This window comes from Microchirus variegatus (assembly GCF_963457635.1).
Source record: "Microchirus variegatus genome assembly, chromosome: 22".
In the NCBI taxonomy this organism is placed as follows: Eukaryota; Metazoa; Chordata; class Actinopteri; order Pleuronectiformes; family Soleidae; genus Microchirus; species Microchirus variegatus.
The window spans coordinates 13,218,926-13,242,965 of record NC_139823.1 but is presented as its reverse complement, the minus strand read 5'-3'; the positions used below and the strand labels follow the sequence as shown (position 1 = coordinate 13,242,965).

Genomic DNA, 24,040 nt, shown 5'->3' with positions numbered 1-24,040 from the left:
AGTGTGTATACCTGTACTGTTTCCTCGTGTCATATCGACCCGCGTTGGTCTCTCGGATTTTGGTGGCCAGCACTCGCACGATGTTCACAAACAGGACAAAGTTGAGCTGAAAGAGAAGAAAAAGACGTGTGAATTCTTCATTTTGTGCGTAAATATCAGTGAACAGAAGGAACACTCGCTAATTACGTGTCAAAATGTCACTGGTGTGAGCCAGCACACCCATCAAATGACCAAGATGTTGCCAAATAAGGGATAATGACAGTGTTCGACTCTCACCCACCCGATACTTAACTAAAAGAACGCACTGATAAAAACATCATGTATAACTACAGCAGGTTTTTTTTTTTAATGCAGTAATTTGGAAATAACTGCCAGGTATTGAGTTATTCTGGGAAAAAATAGGCAAAAGCACTTAACTCACAGGACATTTTCTGGCCATTATTTCTAACACACTGTCACTTATTTACACTGGGTGCAGCATTTTAAATAAGTTAGTATAAAATACAATAGTTAATGAGTTAATGTACTTTTTGCCAGGTTTTGGGATTTATTTTCATAAACTTTAATAAGACTGAGGAAAGTGATGTAATTGAAAATATGGAAATTAAGGCTTATGTATTCTGCAGTATAAGACTTGGGCATAATGGATTATATTATAATCCAGCTCCAGAATACACATGAGGTGCACAAGACAAATGGTAAACCATGTGTTTGTTGCTATAATCCAGTTATAATCCAATGTGTTCACTAAAATCTAAAGCCAAATTAAGTTTTTTTGATCCTCTTCATCCTCTTTTATTATCCAAAAATAATGAATTACACAGCAATAAAGGTGGAATCGACACAAATTGATTTGAAATGTCATTCCCATTGAATTTCTACAGAAGCGTTTGAGTCGTTTCAAATAATCCTTTCCTTCACTCGTAGAACAACAAAAATGACAGCAGCGATGAATGATATCACTACAGGAAAGTTTCAAGTCGTTACCACAGCAACGCAAAGAGTCTGCTGATGCCCAGAGACAATTAATTACTGACACAAAAGAGTTTGACAGTCTGTTTTAAAAATACATGTTTGAATTCACCTGCATTATGAAAGACTGGAGCATCCAAACACAGCAGCGAGACTCTCTGTTTGACTCTCACTCCAATTCAGTGCACTGCGTTTAGATGAATGCAATCGTTTAAATACAAATGTGAGCAGTGAAATGTGGATTTCAGCAATTAGAGATTCAAAAGAAGCACTCTCTTTGTCACCGTTACCTCTGTGTGCATCGTCAAAAGGGACTTTGTTTGACTTTCTTTTTTAATTCTCCTGTGTCAACAAAGACTAAAACACTGTATATGACACGAGATACTCAGTCTGGCCTAAACCTTTATTCTTACAGTGGCTACATTTATAGAGTTTAATAGGGAACACAACAGCATGTGATCTTTTTGTGAATTTGTCAGCTCGACTTGATTCCTGTGTCCTCGGGGAGCTCATTTGTTCCCGCTACTAGTGTGCGCGTGTGTGTGTGTGAGTGATCATCCATAAAAACCCATAGGTGTCTCTGATTCTCTGAAATTTTTCCATTTGCAGCACAGACGACTCGAACCCTTTGCGATATCTAAATACAAAATTCCTGAGACACAAAATGACCTCCATTTTTCTTACCCCAATAGCTGTCAGGATGGGAACCTGATAGATCCACTTAATGTTCCCAGCACTTAGCTCCCAACATCTGCAGTTGATGCAGAGAGAGGGAGAGAAAAAAATACATGTATTTAAATGTCAGCACAATTAAACACTAAATGCAACACTTGAGCAAGTTTTTTTTACGACAACTTTGTTGACCTTTTGTAACGATGATCTGCAAACAGGCCTAAACACAGTGTGGTTCTCTCTCTCTCTCTCTCTCTCTCTCTCTCTCTCTCTCTCTCTCTCTCTCTCTCTCTCTCTCTCTCTCTCACCTTGCGTCTGCCAGTGTTGCTCTGACGATCGCCCACACTGCCACAAAAATCGCTGGAACACCTGAAGACACACACACACGCTCATTCCTGGTCACTGTTGGTGTCTGTAATATAGCATGCTTGTCTCTTTCTTTATTCCCGTCATAGTCAGTCAGTTAGCTAGCTAGTTAGTTAGACAGACAGGTAGATAGAGAACTTTCTAGCTAAAATGATAGCATGCTAGCTGATAGATAGATAGATAGATAGATAGATAGATAGATAGATAGATAGATAGATAGATAGATAGATAGATAGATAGATAGATAGATAGATAGATAGATAGATAGATAGATAGATAGATAGATAGAGAACGTTCTAGCTAAAATGATAGAATGCTAGCTGATAGATAGATAGATAGATAGATAGATAGATAGATAGATAGATAGATAGATAGATAGATAGATAGATAGATAGATAGATAGATAGATAGATAGATAGATAGATAGATAGAGAACTTTCTAGCTAAAATGATAGCATGCTGGCTGATAGATAGATAGCTCTTGCTAGCTAGCTAGAGAAATTTATAGCTAAAATGATAGCATGCTAGCTGATAGAGAGATGGAGAACTTTATAGCTAAAATTATAGCATGCTAGCTGATAGAGAAATTTACAGCTAAAATTAAAGATAGATAGATAGATAGATAGATAGATAGATAGATAGATAGATAGATAGATAGATAACATTTAATTAAAAACAACTAATGTGAGATTTCAAGATAAGAGAAGTAACTTTTACTCTTCCACCAGGTTCAGAACAAATCTTATTCTGTTTGCCCAAAAAGATTTATACAAATTCCGGAAATCTGCATGTTAAGCAGTCCAGAAATAGCTTTCTGAATATGAGCTATTGTGATTGTGCCACTCTGTAATTGTGGTTGGCAGCCAATTATCCCCCTGAGGTGCTGATTTAAATAAAGCAGCTCCATTCAAAATCAAGGTAAAAAGGTAAAAATGTTAAATGGATGATGAGTTGCCCTCCATTTCCCAGCATTGTTTATTGCGATAACGCGATTCAACGAAGCAAATAGTGAGGAAGTTGACTTCAAAGATTCACTCTATGAGACATTACTGAGTGGTGTAGTACTGAAAAAAACTCATTAAATGATTATGTACCAGTGCTGTACTGGACTTCAACATTTAGCCTTTCTCATCTAATGTCACACACACAATTCCAATTATACTAATTGTGTGTTTCATAACTAAGCAATAAAAAAATGATATTGTCTAGTTATCTTTTCACTGCTTAATTGTAGAACTGCGTAATACTCAAACTTCAAGGGTTACACTTATTACAGCTGCTGTTAAGGACACACTTGTTAAAAAAAAAAAAGAGCTAAAGAGCGTGATTTTCCAACAGTTAATGCTGTGGTATTGTTTAAACAGGAACTAAAAGATGATGCCACTGACAGCAGCTTTCGGCTCAATCCATGTTTAAGTTTTTCTTTTTTGCTAAAGATTTGACAGCTCCTGCCGTCGTGTATTAAGGGAATTATTATGCACAAACAGAGCAGGACTGATCAGAAGTGATTCTGTAAAAAACATCTGTAAAAAAAAGTGTTTCTTTGGTCTTTAAAATGTGATTCAGAGAAGATTCAGTTTTAATGATTTGTTTGTGATACGGAGCAAAGAAACCAGAAAAGTTGAAAAATCAGAAAGCTTGTTATAATTATTGGGGGAAAAAACACTCACACTGATTCATCGATGATCACAATAGTTGACGGTTAATATTAATCGATTCTAGCTCTACAGAGACGTGTTTAACACCTGAGAATACAGTTGGTCCTGTTTAAGAGACTGCAAACAAGCTGCAAACATTAGTTTACTTCAATTTGGTTAAAAAACATCTCATAACCCTGATAAATCTACATTTGAAGGACTATATTTAGCCCTTTTACTGAACGCTACCACTCTACCTTAACACACACTTGACAGTTGACATACTACATTTACACATAAATGCACAAAATGGAAGGGTGGGTAAGGTCAAGGGGGTGAAATGGGATGGAGTCTTCATTTCTGCTCAGGAACCAAAAAAAAAAAAGTATTACCAGGGGAGAATTACAGTTGTGTAGTGCATGTTTCATGTTATGCATTGTGTAGCATTTGTGTGTTTATGAATTTAATCATAAACCGACATATGGCTGTACTGTATTCCAGATGGGAGTTGAATAGCATACCTTCAGCTGTAATTTGCATTAATCAAAGTGCACCAAGCCGTGGGAGAGAATATATACGATCTAAGAAATGTGTATTTTATTTCCATAGCTCACCCCATCCAATCAGTGTGAAGCCCCAGAGGTATATGGAGTCTGATCTGAAGGCCATGAAGATGAGACTGTGAAGGTAAAGGCCTTCCACCAGGATCCAGTAGTAGTTGGTGGCCAGGAAATAGATGAAGAGCAGCACCGTCACTTTGCATCCAATCTGATGACAAAACATAGACACGTTTATCTCATCTGAGGCTATTGTGTTGACATACAAAACAGTGTGATCACAGAGTTTCACACCACATCTTCTTCCATTCCAGGTTCTGCCTGTGACTGTAAATGCTTCTGTTGTGTTTTGCTGTGCACAAAGACTGTGAAGAAAAGTCTGCTGCAGACAACCGTGAATACACAGCTAATGAGGGTCAACCGCCCGCGCGTTGTCTATGGTAATTTAAAAAACTCAAACTTTTTGAAACATAAAATTTGTTCCTTTTTTTTTTTTTTTTTTTTAAAGTCACACAAAGAAAAACCATCTACAATAGAAGAGCTCCTGCTAATTCAATTCTGTGACGTCTTTTGTCTTCGATGTGGGCAGCTCGTGGGGAAGCGAGGACGATGTTGGGTTACGTCAAGGCAGTACGGCAGCAGGTATGTGTCATTTTAAACTATTGAAGACAATGGAAGAGAAATCTTTCCCTACTTTACTTTATACCGTCTGGAGATGAGATGCACAAACTGATCCATCATACATTACTGTTCCCTGCTATGAGACAAAAACATCCTGTTTTATGCATGTGGAGCAGAACTCACTGTTCTCACCGAACTCACTCATCCTTATCGTCTATGGCCTGGAGCCTTTCTCCAGGTTTTCTGGTTTCCTCCCACAGTCTAAAGACATGCATATTTGGGGATTAGGCAAATTAGACACACTAAATTGAGCGTAATGTGAGATTGGATGGTTCTTTGTCTCTATATGTGTCCCTTTCTCCCTATGTCGGCTGGGATAAAGCGGGAGAAGATGGATGAGTGAGTGAGGGGAGTCGGATGAGTTACCTTGAAAAGACTTTATGACAATGCTGCAGGGCCCAATCTGGAGTGAGCCTGTCTGGTATTTATAATTTGGGGGGCACCTATCAATGAAAACTGAATTCTCAGTTTCATGGTGGAGCCTGTGTGGTTGTATGAACAGTGGAAACCATGGCACCATTGCTGAGTAGCTGGAGAAGGACATGCTCTGCTGGAGAGTGAGTGAATGTGATACAAACACTGGCTACTTACCTATCCTGTCACAGGGACACATGGCGACAGCTAAACGGGGTGGGGGGGGAGGGGTTTGCAATTATCGAGCTGCTGACGTTGAAGTTGTCACCCTATGCTCACCTCCAGTGAGTTCATATACATTTGTCACAGCATGTTCAGCGTTTTTTTTTTTTTTTTCAGTGATTGTGGTTAATGGATTATGGCAGTGGTGAGCTGCCTTGACATTTTGTGACACGTTACCTTTTACAGTCGCTGCCGAGCGCGTAATTCGTTGTCCGGGTGCTGTTAAAGCGAGCTGATTATATGTGTGTAAGTACCTACAGTATCTATAATTTGTCATTAGTCAGTGCTCATTTCAGCACCATGGTGACACTGAACAGCTCCTCTGCTCTGGCTCACGGATTCTGTTTTCAGCACTCTGCCCATGCGCTGTCCGTGGTTCTGATCGCTCCTCTCTAATTCTGCCTCTCTAACACATCTTGAGGCAGAGACTCTCAGGTCAAGATGGCCCCATAACGTTCATCTATCTCCAAGGAGATATAGAGAATTTATGAAAAACACAGTTGCAGAGAGGACCTTAAAGTGGGAGTTTGTAAGTTATAGTTCCTCTATAATGGACGCCAGGTCTGGATATAATGTAGGAATGTTTGAGCAATTCCATTTAAAGTTGCAGAATTTTCTCTTACAAAGAGCAAAATGCAACAATTATGTTGTAATGATGCTCTCACTTACACCAAGACTGAAAGCATAATGATAATAATAACAGAAATGATAATAATAGTCTGTCCTTTCTGTCTCTGCACAGATATACTGGTCTTTTCAAAGATTTCAGCCAGTCCTGATGCTGTATTCCTCAGTACACAAAATCAATAACTGTGTGTACCCTAGCGTGATGCTAACCACCTAATAAACGCTGTGGAGCTGGTGTTTGACTCCAGAGATGAAGGTTAAAAATAGACCTGTCCTCTATATCCTAATCCTACGTTGGCAGGGCAAGTTCGATGTTTGACAGTCTCCAGCAGAGGCTGCACTGTTTTTTAAGAAAGTTCTAAAGACTCTAATCTGGCAGTGATGGAGAGTCTGATAAGTAACCGATAACAGGCATGGTTAAGTAAACTCAGCGCCATGCAATCTGGCCTGACTTGATAAGACTGCGATGGCAATAATAGGAAAGGAAGTGCATTAATGCTTCCGAACCCTTTTATGAGTAGTGTTCTAAGAGGAGAACAGGAAATACTTGATAGTTCATTCCATGTACTCCACTCTTGAGTTTGAGCTTTTGTTCTCTGGCAGGAAATGGGGAGTATCAAAATATAGACTCACTCTATACTGACTCTTTTAGACACAGCTAATTTGTGTCCTCCTCCATGAGCATCCTCTATACCACTCACAGTCATAGGCTGAGTCATGTGCTTTTCATGTGTTCTGTGTGCAATATGTTGTTTTTCTAATCCTGCATACATATATCTGTAGATTTTATCTATTAAATGTATTGTATGTAGTAGCAATGAGCCCAATATTACTATAATTGCCTTGTTTTATTGTTGTTGTTGCTTTCATCATTACTCCTAATTCTTCCTTTATATCTAATATTTCTACATTTCATGGCAGCTCGGGTATTTTCTCACTGGGGACCATCTGAACTTGGATGTTGTTGTGTTCTCTCTGGCTCTGGGGAAGCTGTTGTTGGTGTCATCCTGTCGGCTCATTGGTGAATATGAGATGGTGCCCGTGTCGGCGCGTGTTTGTGTAAGTTTTTCTTTTTTTATCCATATTAATAGAAATGTAGTTGTATTTACTGTCAACAAAGGGCTTAGTGAGAACAGTATTATCCAACAGAGCCCTTACAGGTAGATGACATACCCAGAAGAGGGATGAAGGAACTACAGTGTATTAAATCTGTTTTTAAACAGTTTTAGATGCATTGTTGTTTTAATCAATTAATAGAAATTGGCTTGTTCTTTTGGCAACTCAAATGTGTTGGTGTTTAGCCCACGGAACACAGCTGTGGAACCAGCTGCCTATTTGTCTTAGAAACACTAAATCTATATCTAGACTAACCTGTTAATGCTTTTAACTAAACAATTGGAAGAACCTTGGGGTCTTATTTAACATTTAACATACAACTTTAAAAATCATGTGTTTATTTCAGGCCATGGTCGTCACTGTATTTCTTTAGTCCGTCATCTCCAGATCACGGAATAATGAAATACATTAATTAGTGAGTTATCACGAGATGGCAAGTCTCGTTTTCTCGTGATAATGAAATAATTGTGGCACAGTGTCTCACAATCAGTGTCTCACACTGATTGTGAGACACTGGGTTGACCATGCTCGTAATAAATCATAAAACGAGCCTCATCATCCCGAGATAACACACTAATTTCTCTCATTATCACAGGATACAAAACAAAATCATTATTCCGCGATCTCATAATTTTTAATCATTTTACTTTGAATATTTTTAATCTTCTGAAACTTTCCTTTTCACCCTTTTTACTGATTCTCATTTAACCTTGTAATTAGTCTCCGTGTGCACAGAAAAATGTGCTATAAATAAAACTGCCTTGCCTTGATTTTTCCTTTTGCCTGTTTGCTCCTCCTCTGGCCTACATCACCTGCCTTAAACCACGTAACTCATCTCGTCACAGCTGTCTTTCCAATAATTCGGCTCACCTCGCCCAGCTAATTTACCCTCCGCCTCGCCCTCATCTATTTAAATGCTTAGCAGACTATTGGATTCTTGACTTTGTTCTCCGTGTCTGCTGTTTTGGGTCCAATCTGTGGTGTTAAGATTGACACGGCGTCTCCTTTGAACTCTCTTTCCGGGAAGTGGTGTCTTTCCAAAGCAGATTTAAATATTCATGCTCTTACCATGGAAACAGCTGTTACTGATGATCCTCCAGCCTCAGAGTGTTTTTTTTTTATCATGATGTGAATCTCCAGGCCCACACTTACGTGAGGACCAGACTCCTGCTCGGCCTGGAGAGGAGCTTCATTAGAAGTTAAGTGGTTGCACGAGACTTTTTAGCTGTTTTTTAGCTATCTTAAGAAGTGATAATGACATATATATATATGTCATATATTATAGTCTTTCTACCAATCACAACATAACATGTCCAGGGCAAATATGAATGATGCAAAGATACAGAATTAGACTATCCCAATTAAAAATGTGAGAAAACTATTTACAAGCAATGAAACAGAGCTCCACTGACTTTCTGCCCTGAACGCAAAACCTTCAGGGACTTAAACTTGGATCTCAGCTTCAGCGTAATAATAATGCATAAGAGGAAGAGATAAAGAGAGAGATACTGCTGCAGAGGCAGTTGCCTTTAGGGTCTGCGTCTCACACAGAGGACTTCTCACTGCCTTTTTTTAATGTTGTTCTGAAGACTGAATCCACGCTCTGCTGCCACACTTGAGAGTAGAAACACCAGTCCCACTTTAGCTACAAAGTGGATAGAAATGTGTTTCTATTTACAGTTTATATGTATATTCTATATCACCGAGCAAATGACACTCAAAGACCAGCTATTTGTCTGCAGACTTTTCTCGCAAAATCCACACAGGACTGAGGCAGAAAAGGCTCTGCTGTCGTGTAGGTTTCTGCAGCACTGTCAATCAATCTGTGTCCCCGCCCACTGCCCCACTGACTCCCAGAGAAGCAGAGCTTCTGTGGAAGTGACAATTTAACAAATCTGATCTTAAATTATTTGATTATCTTCATACAAAAAAAATTTAAATTTCATATTGAGTTCAGAGCCTTTATTGTGAAAAAAAAGTGAAGTGATTCAAATAGATTATGTTGCTAGAATTGATGTTTGGTTTGAAAAAGGAAAATAATATATGTCCGTAAAATAACCATTATAATATATTAGTCTCAAAGAAGAAGCAGTAATTCTTAAAAATTTAAATGATGCACAATGAATATCAACAGTACGAGTACATACAGTATCTCACTTGCATTTGTCTTAGTAACGTCCACATTATTGTTAGCAGAAAACATTGGTTATAATTTTAAGGCACTTTTGCCTGATGTTTTGATTCAATTGCCTACAAAAAATTTGCATTTATGTGCTGATACCATTGTGTCACAATTTCAGGTCGTAAATGGAGAAATAAACTCAAAGAGCAGAGAAAACGCCAGGCAGGAAGTACGGAATATCTGGGTGGAACCAATCTGCACTGCTGGGATTGGTGTCAGGGCATGAAAGAGTGACGCACACAGCACCTGGGAGAGCACATGGTGCAAACAAGTCAGGTGAGAGAAGCTGCTTCAAGTTACTCATGAAAAGTGATGAGTTCTGCTGTCAAAACTGTGCAGGAATGATTCTTTCTACAAGCTCTGAGTGACAGCCGGTAAGAAGAGAGTTTTCAAAGTGAGCTGAAACACAATGTTACATGTTTTCTGTTTCTTTTAGCATTAGCTTTAGCCACTGCAGTATAACTCTTTAGTGTTTGTTGTATCTGCTCTATAGGGTTTGTGATTTAACCAGGAACTACTGCACTTTGCACTGTATAAATGATCAATGCACTTTAAATGAAAATACGTATGAAAACACAAAACTTTGATGAAGTATGATAAAGTATGGCGTGAAATGAGAAAAATAGCGTGTTCACACAACAGAGTTGAAGCTTTTTCATTTATTTACAACCGCGTGTATATTTTGTGTTTGGTCAAAGGTGTTTTATAATTTCACCTCTGAAGCAACTGCAAATAAAAGAAGATTTTTTTTTTTTTTTTTAAGAAGGGAAAGAAGCTTTAATCTCAGGCAGAAGACTCAATCTCTTTCAAGTGGAGGGTGGGGGGGAGGGGACTGCACGTTGATTAGGCCGTGAAATTTCAGTGCAATAATTCATCCCATAACTGAAATTGGAGCGAGAGCTTGACAATCAGGGTTTAATGAATATCAGAGCATCGAGGACCAGTTCCGGTCAGGTTTCCAATTACTCGTACAGTACATTCACACCCTCTATCATATTTTTTTATTTTTTTTAAAGTCATATGAACAGAGAAAAACGGCAAATAGACTTCTATCAGCAGAGAGTTGAGAGATGGACAGATTGCCTGGAGTCCAAAAAACAATCCTGCCTATGGTAGCTTTAACTGACAATGTGATTTATGGCATTAGTTTTAGTGACACGGCTGAAGAGAAGAAGGCCGACGGCGACTACTTACATACTGAGATTTGTCCAGCGATGCTATGCTGACTGTTTTCAAGTTGTCCAACAGTGCAGAGTCAAAGTCTTGCAGTCCAGCGCTGGAGTGGACGACCTTGTCCTTCACGAAGATGCTGACCGCTCGTAACATGAAGGACACGAACAGGTGCATGTGGATGTAGTTTCTGGTGCAGCGCAGACGCCTGATAAAATGAAATGCGGAGTACAGTGGAGGATTTAAAGGTTTCTTTTTCATCTGTTTTCAAAGGAAAACTCTACAGTAACAGATTAAATGGTGCTCAACCTTCAATATAAAAGTGGTTCCAAAGAACGTTAGTGAATGACTGTTACGTACAATGGTCCATCAGTTCTGCTCTCCTTCTCCCCGTTTCCACACCATTGTGCGATCTGAAATGCAGCGTGTTGTTCTCAAAAAAACTTGGTTTTTTTTCCCTTTTATTTGCTGGTACAGTGAGCAACCTTTTAAAGATTAATCAGCCGGGTTGATCGATGCGTTGTTAAGGCAAATAAGATTTGATGTTGCCTCTGGGAGACGCGAGTAAGAAAGAAGGCCGCCTCCATTGTCAGCCAACCGCAGCACTTTCTGGCTAATGAGTTTGAGGTGATCCCTTCAGGTCGCCGCTACTCTGCTGCAGATGAATTAATTGCCCTTTGGGGATCAATAAAGTTGTCTTAATCTGAATCAGTAAGCACAGGGGGGGAAACTGTGTGCCCATGTTAGTTTAAATAGCAAGTACGTGACTTGCTGTTGTATTTACTCCAACATAAACACTGTGCTTAATCCTCGTGTTTAACTTTAGTCACATAAAGATGATGAAGTGTTGTCTAAATAATTGCCAGTGAGAGTTGGTGTCACGGTTGGAGTGCTGCTTAAACCTTTTTTTTCGTATCAGATTGTGTGCCCACGTCAATGTTGTGTCTACTATGACTAAAGAGACAGGGAGTAATATGAGCTGTGGGAGGTCGAGGAAGATGTCAGATACAAGATTTAAAAACTGCACAGCACATGAGACCTAATTAAGTCAAAAAAAACATAGTGACAGCTCTCTTTGAACTGATGCAGAACATTTTTCTGTCCTCTGATATTTTCCCCTTATCCCCTTGGGAAAAGTTAGACGCTATTGACTCAACTTTCTGCTTCACTCTCTACTAATGACATCCCACAGCCCACTCTTATTGTGAAATTGATGGTTTTCAAATGTGGAGGCAGGTTCATTCTAAACATCCATCCGCCATCATTTTTGACCGGAGCCGTCGTGTCTGAATTGCTTTTGCGTCGTCGTTTATTTCCTGTCCAAGAAAAATTAATGGGTTTATTGTACTTTCACTTGGGAGCAAAACATATTTTTTTCATTGCTTGACATTTTATCAGGATAATTATTGACAGTGACTGATTTCAAACCTTTTATTGTGATAATATCTTTGGCCATATCGCCCAGATACCCTTCAGGCAGTTTGAGGGTGCTCTCATACCTAGCTCGTTGGTCAGTTCTAATGGACTTGTGTGAACACAGCAATCTCACGCCGTTCAGGTACAAATCAACTGGGCTGAGGACACCTGGAGAGATACGTTTGCAGTGTGAGAAGACAATTTTCCTCCTCTTATGCCTCTGTGGTAATGAGTGTTCTGCTGTACTGTAATAGCACATGGTGCACAAAGTCTGCTCACTGCTGTGAAATCAAAACTGCTTCATGAAATGAAAATCTGCTCATAGATAGTCGACCGACTGAGAAACTTTATCATCCACAACCATGTCCTGAACCATGAATACAAACTGTTACCACCTCCGACCGCAGGTACAGAGAAGACTGAATAATCTTCAGTCTGTCTCTGTGGTTCCTCTGCAATTGAAATGTTTAATGTATTTTTTTTCTGTATGTTGGTGTGATGCAAGGCAAATTTCAGACATGTTCTGACGATAACATAGTATCCTGTGAACCAAACTGTATAAGCGAGCAGCATACGGTACGTGATGCATCTTCACAAAGAAAGGTCATTATATGCCTCCAGAAAATGTCACTTCCTTCCGAAGGTGTCTGGGTGCAGCAGTAGTGCGCCGTCTTCTTATCATCATCAAATATATGGCGCCGTTTTCTCGTCGTAGTCTAGTTTCTTGCTCAAATTGAAAAACTGGTATCTCACCATCTAGAGAGCAGCAATAATTGCTACTGCCCACACTCACTATGGTGCTAATCCATTTTCGAGTATGGGACTCTGAGGGAAGTCCAAGATTCCCACAAAATTCTGACCAAGCACAAAACGGTTAATAAGCGAGTATCATTAAGGGGGGGTGTCGAGTCTCGACTGCAGTGTGAAAAGAAATAGAACTAAGGTTAAGTGCAACTTTATAACCTATTACTCCCTGAATCGGACCAAAATACAGGTACGAAAACACCCTGAGTCTCAGACCCCTGCCCTTAACAATACACTTAATCTATTTGTGCATGTCTGTTAACAGAGAATTATAATAAAGTAAGTGTGCATGTGTCTACAGCCTCAAAAAAGCTCCTCTCTTACCTGAAGTACCCAATGATGAAGATTGCCACGAGCAGCGAGCTGAAGGACACCGCATATCCAACCGTGTACATGACATAGAGCCGCTCAAAGAACTGTTGCTGTGAACACAGAGGAGAAACATTTAGGATTTAAAAAAACATTTCGCTTAAACAAATGGTGCAATAAAAAACAAAAGAGCAGTCACCGTTGAATTTTCCAAAGTCTAATTATCTAGCCCGCACAAGAGGGAATCATTGACTGACAAAAACAGTGTGGATTTATTACTGTACAGTATGTGTGGGCAGTTTTTAAAGACTAAAATCTCTGAAAGATGAAGGTTTTTCAAAAAATCTTAAGAACTGGAGGATATATTAGCAGGTGGTAACAACGCCTGTGTAAGTCTCCCGATCTGTGATAACATCAACTCTTTCAAGCACAAGTCAGACTGAAAGCGACCAGAAGTTTCATCTGATAATGTGAACAAAAGGTGGCCAGAGCTTTATCCCCATCGAGCCTTGTCATTTCAACTAAGAGCAGGTGAATAATCTGATGTGTATAGAGTTTGAAAGGTTATATATACAGTTGTATTATCCTGAATTTATCTGGATGGATCGCAGCCAACGTTTAAGAATTTATACCTCTGTTTACTTTTTGGGTTATGCTGTTTAATGGTAAATTAAATGTCTCTGTCTCAGAGCTACAACTGCCCATCACCCTATACCTGCCCAACACAAAATAACTTTTGTGTATTGTGTCTAGCCTGAACTGACACCTTCCTACAACATCTGCAGGGAGCTGGCTCCCCGATACCTACAGTAGACAAAGAGGTGTGAAAACACAGCCTGGAATGGAAGACTCTTTTGTCTATTTGAGGAATGCAGAAGTTCTCTATTTCATTCTTCACCAGCATTAGAGAATTTCCACAACAGCTGCTCAAAGTCAGACAAACAGATCGACAGAATATTGATCTATCTCCATCTCCAACAACCATCTGTCTTCAGCAGTTTTAATGGAATATGTACATAGATGTATAGAGACTCATTTCCAGCAACCAGCTCTCCAGTGTTCTAATGGTACATTGTGTTTGCTAATCGTGTTAGAAGGCTATTGGATGATTAAAAAACCTTTGTGCAATTATGTAAGGACAGCTGAAAACAGTTTTGCTGTTATTTTGACGAAATCAAAGTTTTAATTGTATCGATGGCCCTAAATTTTTGAACGGCAGTGTATGTCTACGTCATTCTTACTCTCTCTTCTTCATCGTTGGGCTGAAGGAAGCGCAGACACTCCGAGTAGTTGGACCATGTTTTGTTCCAGCGGTCGATAAACACCCAGGAACCATTGACATCACATTTCCTGTAAGCGTGACCTGTAAAACACATGCACAGATGCAAATTCACAGATTTGTGAAATTATTGCTTTGGATGCACACTTTTGTGACACTCTTTTTGGCGAATGACATACTTCTTCTCAAGACTGTATGGGTTCATACACACACACATGTTGTTTGACTCTGAAGCACCTATGTGTTGTGGAGAATAACAAGCTTCTCATCATTATTTATTACAGCCCTTTTTACCACACAGCAGGCATTAGGCAGTGGGAAGAGCACATGTGTAAGTCATTAACCTGCTAAAATATACAAAAAATAACCTGCAGCGCGTCAACAAAGCAGCAAGAGCCCTGATCTGCCTACACTTAAACACCTTCACAAAACTCTGCATGCGCCACATCCTTGTGATTCACAAACATTATAATTATTATTCATTATAGTTGTGTGTTATTGGAATTATTTTTTTTTTCTCATGCTTTGATGCCTGAATATTTTAAATACACTTCTGGAGCTGTCACAAAAAAATTTTTTGTGTGATGTCAAGATTGTTTGTTGATGTTGTTGCTGATTTATCAATTCATTAATGTAATGAAAGAGCAGCAGTATTCTTGTTGTTAGTGTTTTGAGGGCACGGTAAATCTATAAAACAAAGCAAAACTGAACCTTTGTGATTGAAGTCGTAGATGTAAGACGGACAGGGAACCTTGGTAACCAGTGCAGGGGAACCTTGGGGCCAACAGATGAGACCGTCCCAGTCTGGAGGGCACACATCATCTGCAGCGAGAAGGAAAGGTCGTCAACACAGGGATAATAAGACCCTGTCAAACCTGACCATCTTATCTGATGAGATAGATTTCTTTATCTATACCATTAAGCCATCAGTCAAATCTGTGGGCAAACTGTGAAATTCAGGAAATGATCCATTTGTCCTGATGCACTTTGACAGTGAGCTGACTTTCTTCAAAAAAATAAAAAGTATCTCGGAATGACTTGAAATTTACCATCCTAGTAGTCGGGGTCGCCCTGAACAAGGATCTGTTGAAAATATTTGCAAACCTCTTAAAGAATAATATAAATGAAATTTTGAAATTCAGGAAATGATTAATTTGCCCTGATGCACTTTGACAGTGAGCTGACTTTCTTCGAAAAAATAAAAGGCATCTCAGAATGACTTGAAATTTACCATCATAGTAGTCGGCATCGCCCTGAACTAGGATCCGTTGAAAATATTTCCAACCCTTTTAAGGAATAATTTTAATGAATTTTTGGATTCATTAAATTCTATTAATGAATTCAGGAAATAAAACGGCTGTGTACCTGTCGTCCCTGTGTCGATGTTGGAGAGGTTCTGGTGACACTGAAGTTTGATTTGGTAAAGGATGTACATCTGCTCCTGTGCAGACAGTGGACCATCAAATCCCATCTGTGGAGCAGACAAACAAGCACAATCACAGCTTTGACCCACTGCTTGAACTTGGCTCTCAGATGACATTTGGGAAATCTTTGTCTTATGCCAACTCCTGAGGCTCAGGCCAACATTTGACAAAGTAAAGTCGTGACACCAAACTATGAGCGAAATCGGTGAGAAACAAAGTAGCTTGGCTTTTTTCCCCACTTATTTTAATCCATAAACACTGTGACACATGGAACTGAATATACTGGAATTTCCATTTTTCCCTAAAACAGATGGTGCCTCATATATTATTTATGTGTTGATAAACTAATCCTAATTGTAATGCTACATTTTACTGTATGCACAGCAACATTCCTGCTGTGTAATGTGTGGTGTTCCAGTCTTGTGGGCCTGCAAGAGGTTCATCCTGTTTACTCCCCCAATTACTTACTAAGTCGATGTTTGCACTGTGTGGTGATTCCCTGTGCTCCCTTTGCTCGTTATTCATTCCATGCATCTGTTGACTGTTGAAAAGCCACAATTGAACTGTCGTTTGAGACGACATTGGCTTTGGGATATTGAGGTTTTACCATGTTGGAAGTAGTCGATATGAAGGAATGAACATGGTTTGGCACAGTAATGGTGATTTAGTGGTATTAAAGCAAACCCTATTTCTAACTAAAAACATTTAACCACTTCAAAATCATCTTGATGGGTCATTGACTTTCAGTCAGTGTATTACAAACAGGGTGGACTCTTGTTCTTCCTGATGCAAGCTCAGTAAACACTTACCCATGATGGGCGACTGTGATAAAAGAAGTGATTTTTACCTCAGAGAACACAGAAGTAATTTGTCTACTAGACCATTTGGATTCTTGCTTTTTCATGCCAACATCTACCAGCTGCACACCTCAGCAAAAACAAACCCTCCTCTCAGCTTAAAGTAGCCTGGTCGTTGGTCAAAGATTCTGATTGGATTACAGTTACATTCACATTTTGGGACAGATTTCTGTCGTCTACTTGTTTTTTTTAACTATAGAAATCCATGTGGAAAAGGAGACGAGACATTGTCAGTAAATATGGAGTCAGTCTGATTTGGGCTGCAGTACTTTAAATATTAACATTTAAATTGTGATGGGGACGGTGTATGTGATGGCAAAAAAGCAATTTTCAGTTCTGGCAGGGAAGCTGGTGTGTCGTCTGGAGTGTTTGATGATGCTGGAGGCTCAGTGCATGTAACGTCTGTGATGGGTGTCTGGCAGGGATGGCAGCGATGTACCAAATATTTTTCAGCTGTTTTTTTTTTAACAATCTTCTGGAGTTGTTGTTTTCTTTTATCGCCAGTGCTCTTGTACCAGGATGTGATGCAGACTCACTGATGCCTCTAAAGGAGAAGGTGGTGGTCAAGTTGTCAGTCAGTAGCAGGGTTAGGGTTCAAGGAACTTGGCGGTGTGTTTTGCTCGTCGCTACACTTTCTGACTATTATGTGTGTGTGGAATTTAGGTCAAACTTTGTCAAAAGAAGTTGCATTCTTGTTGTCCATACATAAAAGGAAGCACGATTGAATAAGTCTTTTGCCAAAATCGTCACTTTTTCACCTTCTTTTTAAAAAAAGAAATACACAAAATATTCGAAAACTCATTATGGAAATCAACCGGTGTACAACCGAAAAACTCATTGTCAAATTGTCCAAAACATTCAAATAGCAGGGAAGGAGCAAGATGTTCCCTCTGCCAGGAATAAAAGGTCCACAACAATAACAACAACAAACCCAACAAAAGAAAGTGACACATTTATAGAATTTATCTTTCAACATAGCATAACATAACTGCAAACTTTTTTGGTTTGGCAATAGTGGGCATTTCATTTGAGCCGCCTCAGTCTCGAGCCTGTTTTTGATAGATATGAGGAGTTTGGTCTCGTCAGAGCTACCGAAAATCGGCAGACTGCCATCTGGGTGTCTACTAGCACCATTTTGTATGGAGTCCATTGTAATTATGTGAAACGCAAAATGCCTTATTACAGGACAATGCCAGGCGGCATGTGTGATTCCTCTGCACATCTGCATCTACCACTCGTGAAAGAACTGCAAAATTAAAACATCACATATGCTGCAATTTAATCTCTCTATTGTGACGGTTCTGTCCTCCAATCCAGTGGTTCCAAAGCAGTTCATACCAAGTACAACCCAAGAAGATACTGTGCTCTTGAAGTAACGCCAACAATAAATTACAGTGGTGTAAATAGATTGAGTAAATCTAGCAGGAAAAATCACAATTAGATATTTCCCCTTAATCCCCAACCGGCCTCACTGGGACTCTCCAGCCCAGGCTGATCTAAAATGACTGGTACCGCCAAAGCACCAACAAGGCCAGAAACCAAATGTATTGGATTTGGCTGATGCACAGACCTTTTAGTTGAGGTTGACTTCAATTGGTTAAATCTAGAGCTTAAACGATTAATCGATGAATCGATTATTAATCGATTACTAAATTAATCGCCAACTATTTTGATAATGGATTAATCGGTTTGAAGCTTCTTTCATGATTAAAACAAGCTTTCTGATTGTTTCAGCTTCTTAAATGAGAATATTTTCTTAGTCTTTGCTCCACATGACAAAGAAATCATTAAAACCGAATCATTTTGGTTTGTGGACAAAACAAGACATTCAAGAACATCGTCATTTCCAGGTTTGACGAACACTGATCAATGTTTTTCAACATTTTCTGACATTTTCTGGACCAACCGATTCATCGATTCATCGAGAAAATAATCGACAGATTAATCGATTACGAAAATAATCGTTAGTTGCAGCTCTAGTTAAATCAGTTTGATCTCTCAGTCATTAAGGGCGCATGATCTCTTTCATCAGAGTACTAAGGCTACAAAGTCAAATCTGTTGTTCCACAGCACAAAAATGCCTGCTCTAACTTTGTTTATCCACAACCCCGACGTCACATGGGACCCATTAGTGTCACCATGAGTCACTTAGTGTAAACGGCCACAGACATGCGTTGGAAGGAATAATGTGGAAGACCATCTGTGTCCACATCAACACCATCTGTCAAGCAGTGAATGACAGTGACATTTGCACAGTGTCACTGGCAGTTTTTGCTTCTTTTTTTTTAATGAAAAAGAACATTGTGCTCTGTGCTGCTGTGAGTGATTCACTGTGAGCCAAGGATTTCACTGAGGAAACACATTTCAGAGCATATTAAATATGCTCTGAAATGTGTTTTTTTTCATTCTGATATTCAACCTTTCGCGTCATCGTCCTTGATTATTTTGGGATCTATCTATCAGCTAGCATAATATAATTTTAGCTAGAAAGTTCTCTAGCTAGCTAGCAAGCTCTCTATCTATCTAGCTATCTAGCTATATATCTAGCTATCTATCTATCAACTAGCATGCTACCATTCTAGCTAGAACGTTCTCTAGACACCTAGCAAGCTCTATCAGCTAGTATGCTAACATTTTAGCTAGAAAGTTCTCTAGCTAGCTAGAAAGCTCTATCTATCTAAAAACCATGCTCTGAAATGTGTTTTTTGTTCATTCTGATATTGAACCTTTCCTGTCATCGTCCTTGATTACTTTGTGATTTATCTATCAGCTAGCATACTGTACTTTTTGCTGAAAAGTACTCTAGCTAGCTAGCAAGCTCTATCTATCAGCTAGCATGCTACCATTTTAGCTAGGAAGTTCTCTAGCTAGCTAGCAAGCGCTCTCTCTTTCGCTCTATCTATCTGTATATACATACATACATCCATGCATGCCTCTGTCTATGCATAGATCTATCTATACATACAGCTACACATACATCTACCTATCTATTTACATACATTTATCTATGCATACATACATGAGCACTGGTTACATGAAGTTGACTGTGTTAATTTCAGATTCCTTTCATTAAAAAGCTGTGTGTAACTGTATAACATTCAAACAGTTGTGGATTAGACCTACAGTATCTGCTCTGTATCATGTCTGTCTGCTGTGTTGTTGTCTCAGGTCAGACAGACGGATATATCCTCCTACTGAGAAATATTGTGAGTGACAAGTTTGCCTTTGAGGATTGTTAGAGACTTACCACAGAATATCCATGGGTTTCATTAAATCCTTCCTTTGTTTTTCTAATTATTCTTCCATACACTTTCACTTGGATTTGTCTGTCTGTGAACTGCATAGCTCAAAACGTATAAAAAAAATTCACTTTTCTGTAGGTTATTGATCTGAAAATGAAACTGAGCGGCCTTTGGTGGAGCTTTTCCCCTCTCTGAGTGCTTCCTCAGAGTTTTAAAATATTTTACCCACTGTTAATACCTGCTGTTTTGGTCAGTGGACTTTTCCATTCGTACTCGTCTTCTCATCGTATCGTGTCTGGCCTCGGCTGATTGTAGGACATAAATCCTGCGTCACACAGCCGCTCTCACTTTTTCGATGATTTCCTGCCTTGTAGTCATTTACATTTACATTTGCTCCACGTTCACCTTCCTGATCCACTTAGTCGTATATATGTCACATTCAGCCTCGTCTGCCAGCACAGTGTTGAGCGGCAGCCAAATTACACCTTCTCCAAAACACTGTGGCCTCTCAGACACAGCTCTGTTTCTGTCTCTGCTCCACTCAGAGACACGTCTGCCTCTCGAGATTGAATCTTCAGCACAAATCAGTCTTCACTGTCTTCATTTATTGTTACACTTCGCCTGCCTCTGTGCACTTTGCTCCACATTGTGCCAACTCTTTTTTTTGACCATTTTCACTTACGCAGCAGCAACAATCATTAGACCTAAATTGCATTTCTTTATAAAGTCAAATCAAGTTAAATGCGATTTCAAAGACACCATTTTGCCAACTAATCAAACGTATTGATTGCCTTTTCCGATGCGGAGGCTTGTGAGTGGTTGTGCAGCGGGTACAGTGTGGAAGTGCAGTCACAGTGTCTCCAGAGTGCTGAGCAAATTAATGCAAGGCAACAGAAAATGTATTTGCACAGCGCATTTCAAAAGAAAAGCCCAAGTCAATGCGCTTCACAGAAATTATAAAAGGCATAATTACAAAAGTAGCATGAAGACGATACAAAACTACGATATTAAGACCAGAATTCTTCTATGACGGCTCAATTTCCAGATCCAGATCACCACACAAGCATTTCCTTCCTTGGGCCATAAACTACATGCCTGAAAAACTTCTTAAGACAAACACAGGTCAGCAAAAACATCCCCTCCTAGGCAGATGTTAGTCATTATAGCCTCAAACCAACACACCCCACACATTCTAAACACACACACACCCCCAGTCTCTGTCATCTAAGTGCTCAGTAGGCATGGACCGTACTGAACTCTCTGTACCTTTGCTGATGCTGACTGACTCCTGTTGGTGCCGGGGCGAGTACAAATTACAACTTTTGGTAAGGGAAGCCGCGTCTGTGCGAGAGTCGTGTGAACTCCAGAGCAAGAGCATAGCAAAATGACATCATCAGCTGCATGATAAGTTGAGGAAACGCCTGCAAAACACCGAGAATATCTGAATAATACATATTCAAATATCTTGGCCTCGTGTAAGGTCCGCCCGCAGCCAACACAAACTCTGGATGACGATTCGAACACCAACTCTGTATAATGTTAGGACAGTAAGCTAAAGATACCCTCCTGACACATTTTAAGCAAAAATACTCCTGCCTTCAACATATTTTCACCCCCAAAAATGATCAAAAGTTTCAAAAGCATATCCTCACTTGGATCTATTCAGAGGCAAACATAGATATTTCTGCAGGTGAAAGCACATAAAACACATCATTTCAAAGCTAAACAGACAATGGGGTATGCGGAACATTAGTGCAACAAAAGCTCTAAAAGCTTGTGGCAGAAAAGTTGGAGTGACAGCTAATGGTATCAGGATAAAGACTTTTCTCACAGTTGTGGTGTGAGGATTAAAAGCTGCCTTAGCACCAGCCAGGCTTGAAAAATCCCTTCATTAAAGCCTGTTACTTCTGTCTTCTCATCTCCGTACTCTGTAAAGGTGAACGAGTCCGCGTTTTGCGCAATATAGGAGCACTAATTGTCACAAATCTGACTCAAACGTTACAGAGAAACTCAGTCAACCAGGCTTTTTTGTCTTGATCTCATGTGACTGCAGTAACACCTCATCCCGCCTTTGTTCAACAACTCAAAGAGATGTAATTTATCGGTGTATCCACTGTGACTCGGGCTACATCCATTACTTTGCAGGGACAAGTGGCACAAATGAAGATAATGAGGAGCGTTCCGTAGCTGCACTGCATCTACTCTCTGTATACACTGTTAGTATAATCAGCAGGAGGGCTACTCCCTCACTCTCTATTGGATTGTTTAGGCACACCCACGCCCACTGATGTGCACCGCGGTGTTAATATGAAGCAGAGCTGCACAATTAAATGTCACAATGTGCCCAAGCGAATGAATCCTATTGCAAATGATCGCAATATGATTTTAGGTCTTCTATAAAACAGCATATTAACATAAAAATAGCAGGTAGGCAAATCTTAATCAATTGAAAATGTATTTGTACACAGTCTCAACATGTGTACACATAGGGCTCTTATAATAATATATAAAGCATGGATATATCATAAGACAGAAAGAGAGGTAATGTGATTTGGTTAATGTGGCTCTTCCTCTGTGTCCAAAGCTCTTTCTCTTTACATCATTCCCTCCCTTCGTTCTTCTAACCTTCTTTGTGTGTGTGTGTGTGTGTGTGTCTGATGTTATATGTGTGACTTTGTGAGGATGAAAAACGTAGAAACCATACATTTTTGAGTAAGTGAGGACATTTTTTCAGGGTTAACAAACTGGTTTTAGGGTCAGAATTGTGTTTAGTGCATCTGAGGCGCTCTCCATGGTGCTGATGGAGTAGAAACACTTACACCACCTTGCAGATTACACCTCTCGTCCTGACATCACAAGCCTCGGTGACTAATCTCTGACTGACTTAATGCAGTGCCACTGCTGCACTGCAACAGCCAAGGTTATTCACACTCCAACAGGTTAAACAGAAATACAGAGAGAAAACTATTATAAACATATACACTCACTGGTCACTTAGATATACATATTTAACAACTTGTTAAAGCACACAGCTCATCAGCAAATCATGGCAACAGGAGGAGAGGTGATGTGAGAGACTTTAGTGTTTATTTTTTTTTATCCATTGAGCAGCTGTGAACACGCCTGACTGAAGCCAGAAATCAGGAGATAATGACCAAACTGTTTTGTGACAGAATGACAGAAGACTTAGTCACCATAGTTACACACCCAAGGTCTGCAGGAGACCATCGCTGAATGAACAACACAAGCCTCAGAAAGTGTGTCTTTGTCTGTGTGCTTTGAGATAAAGTTAGCAGTTTGCATATCCATGGGAACATTATTATTCTTTTTATTATTATTATTATTATTATTATTATTATTATTATTGTTCTTATCCTGCAAATGTGTGACTTCAGTAGTAAAAAAAAAGAGAAGAAAATAGCATCCTCACCTGTGCTTTAACCGCAGTCAAGCCCAAGAAAAAGTTTATGAGCAGCATCCGCGCGAGCCAGTTCATAGTTCCTGTGCGCGAGACAAACATCCAGAGCTTCACATCATCGCAGCTGTTTTTTTTTTTTTTTTTATCTCGGGTTGTGGTTCGAGCTGAGCCGAGCAGAGCGTGACAGATGAAGGATTTCCCCGTGCAGATAAGATCCTCGCGTGCGCCGCTGGCGATGGAGGCGTCACGCGCACCAAAAGAAAAAAAAAAGAAACGCGTGGGCTTCACGTTCACGAGACGAAAGCATCCATTCCGTCATCAGATCCCTCAGCGTCACTTTTACGAACTTACCCGCGTTTCTGTTCCTATTATTTGCTTTTATTACGAACCTGCGCTTTCAACGTTAACAGCAGCTCTGTATCAGCAGCTGATAGTAATATATATATATATATATATATATATATATATATACACTGGTGTGACATGTGAGGGGGCGGGGACCCACGTGCTAACAATTAACCATTATCACACACCCACCTCATGAATGTGACGTCATCTGTAGCGTAAAACTATTATACTACATATAACTATATAGTCTGTCAAGTTCACCTATTCATCTGTCTAAGACTATTAAAGTATGTATACTGATGTGCACACAGGTTGTGACAGAGTAAC

The 24,040-nt window shown here is 39.6% G+C and overlaps 1 protein-coding gene across 1 annotated transcript in view; it reads right to left on the bottom strand.

The window, feature by feature from the left end:
• Nucleotides 1–15,895, bottom strand: part of pth2ra (parathyroid hormone 2 receptor a) — a gene marked incomplete at both ends in the record, with an annotated part of 24,008 nt that extends 8,113 nt beyond the window's left edge. Inside the window, 9 exons of the mRNA XM_083908299.1 lie at nucleotides 12–106; nucleotides 1,657–1,723; nucleotides 1,953–2,013; nucleotides 4,262–4,415; nucleotides 10,641–10,824; nucleotides 13,161–13,258; nucleotides 14,387–14,508; nucleotides 15,136–15,246; nucleotides 15,790–15,895. Of these exons, the coding sequence (XP_083764425.1) occupies nucleotides 12–106; nucleotides 1,657–1,723; nucleotides 1,953–2,013; nucleotides 4,262–4,415; nucleotides 10,641–10,824; nucleotides 13,161–13,258; nucleotides 14,387–14,508; nucleotides 15,136–15,246; nucleotides 15,790–15,895 (998 nt within the window). The remainder of the gene's footprint in view (nucleotides 1–11; nucleotides 107–1,656; nucleotides 1,724–1,952; nucleotides 2,014–4,261; nucleotides 4,416–10,640; nucleotides 10,825–13,160; nucleotides 13,259–14,386; nucleotides 14,509–15,135; nucleotides 15,247–15,789) is intronic.
• Nucleotides 15,896–24,040: the final 8,145 nt, after the last annotated feature.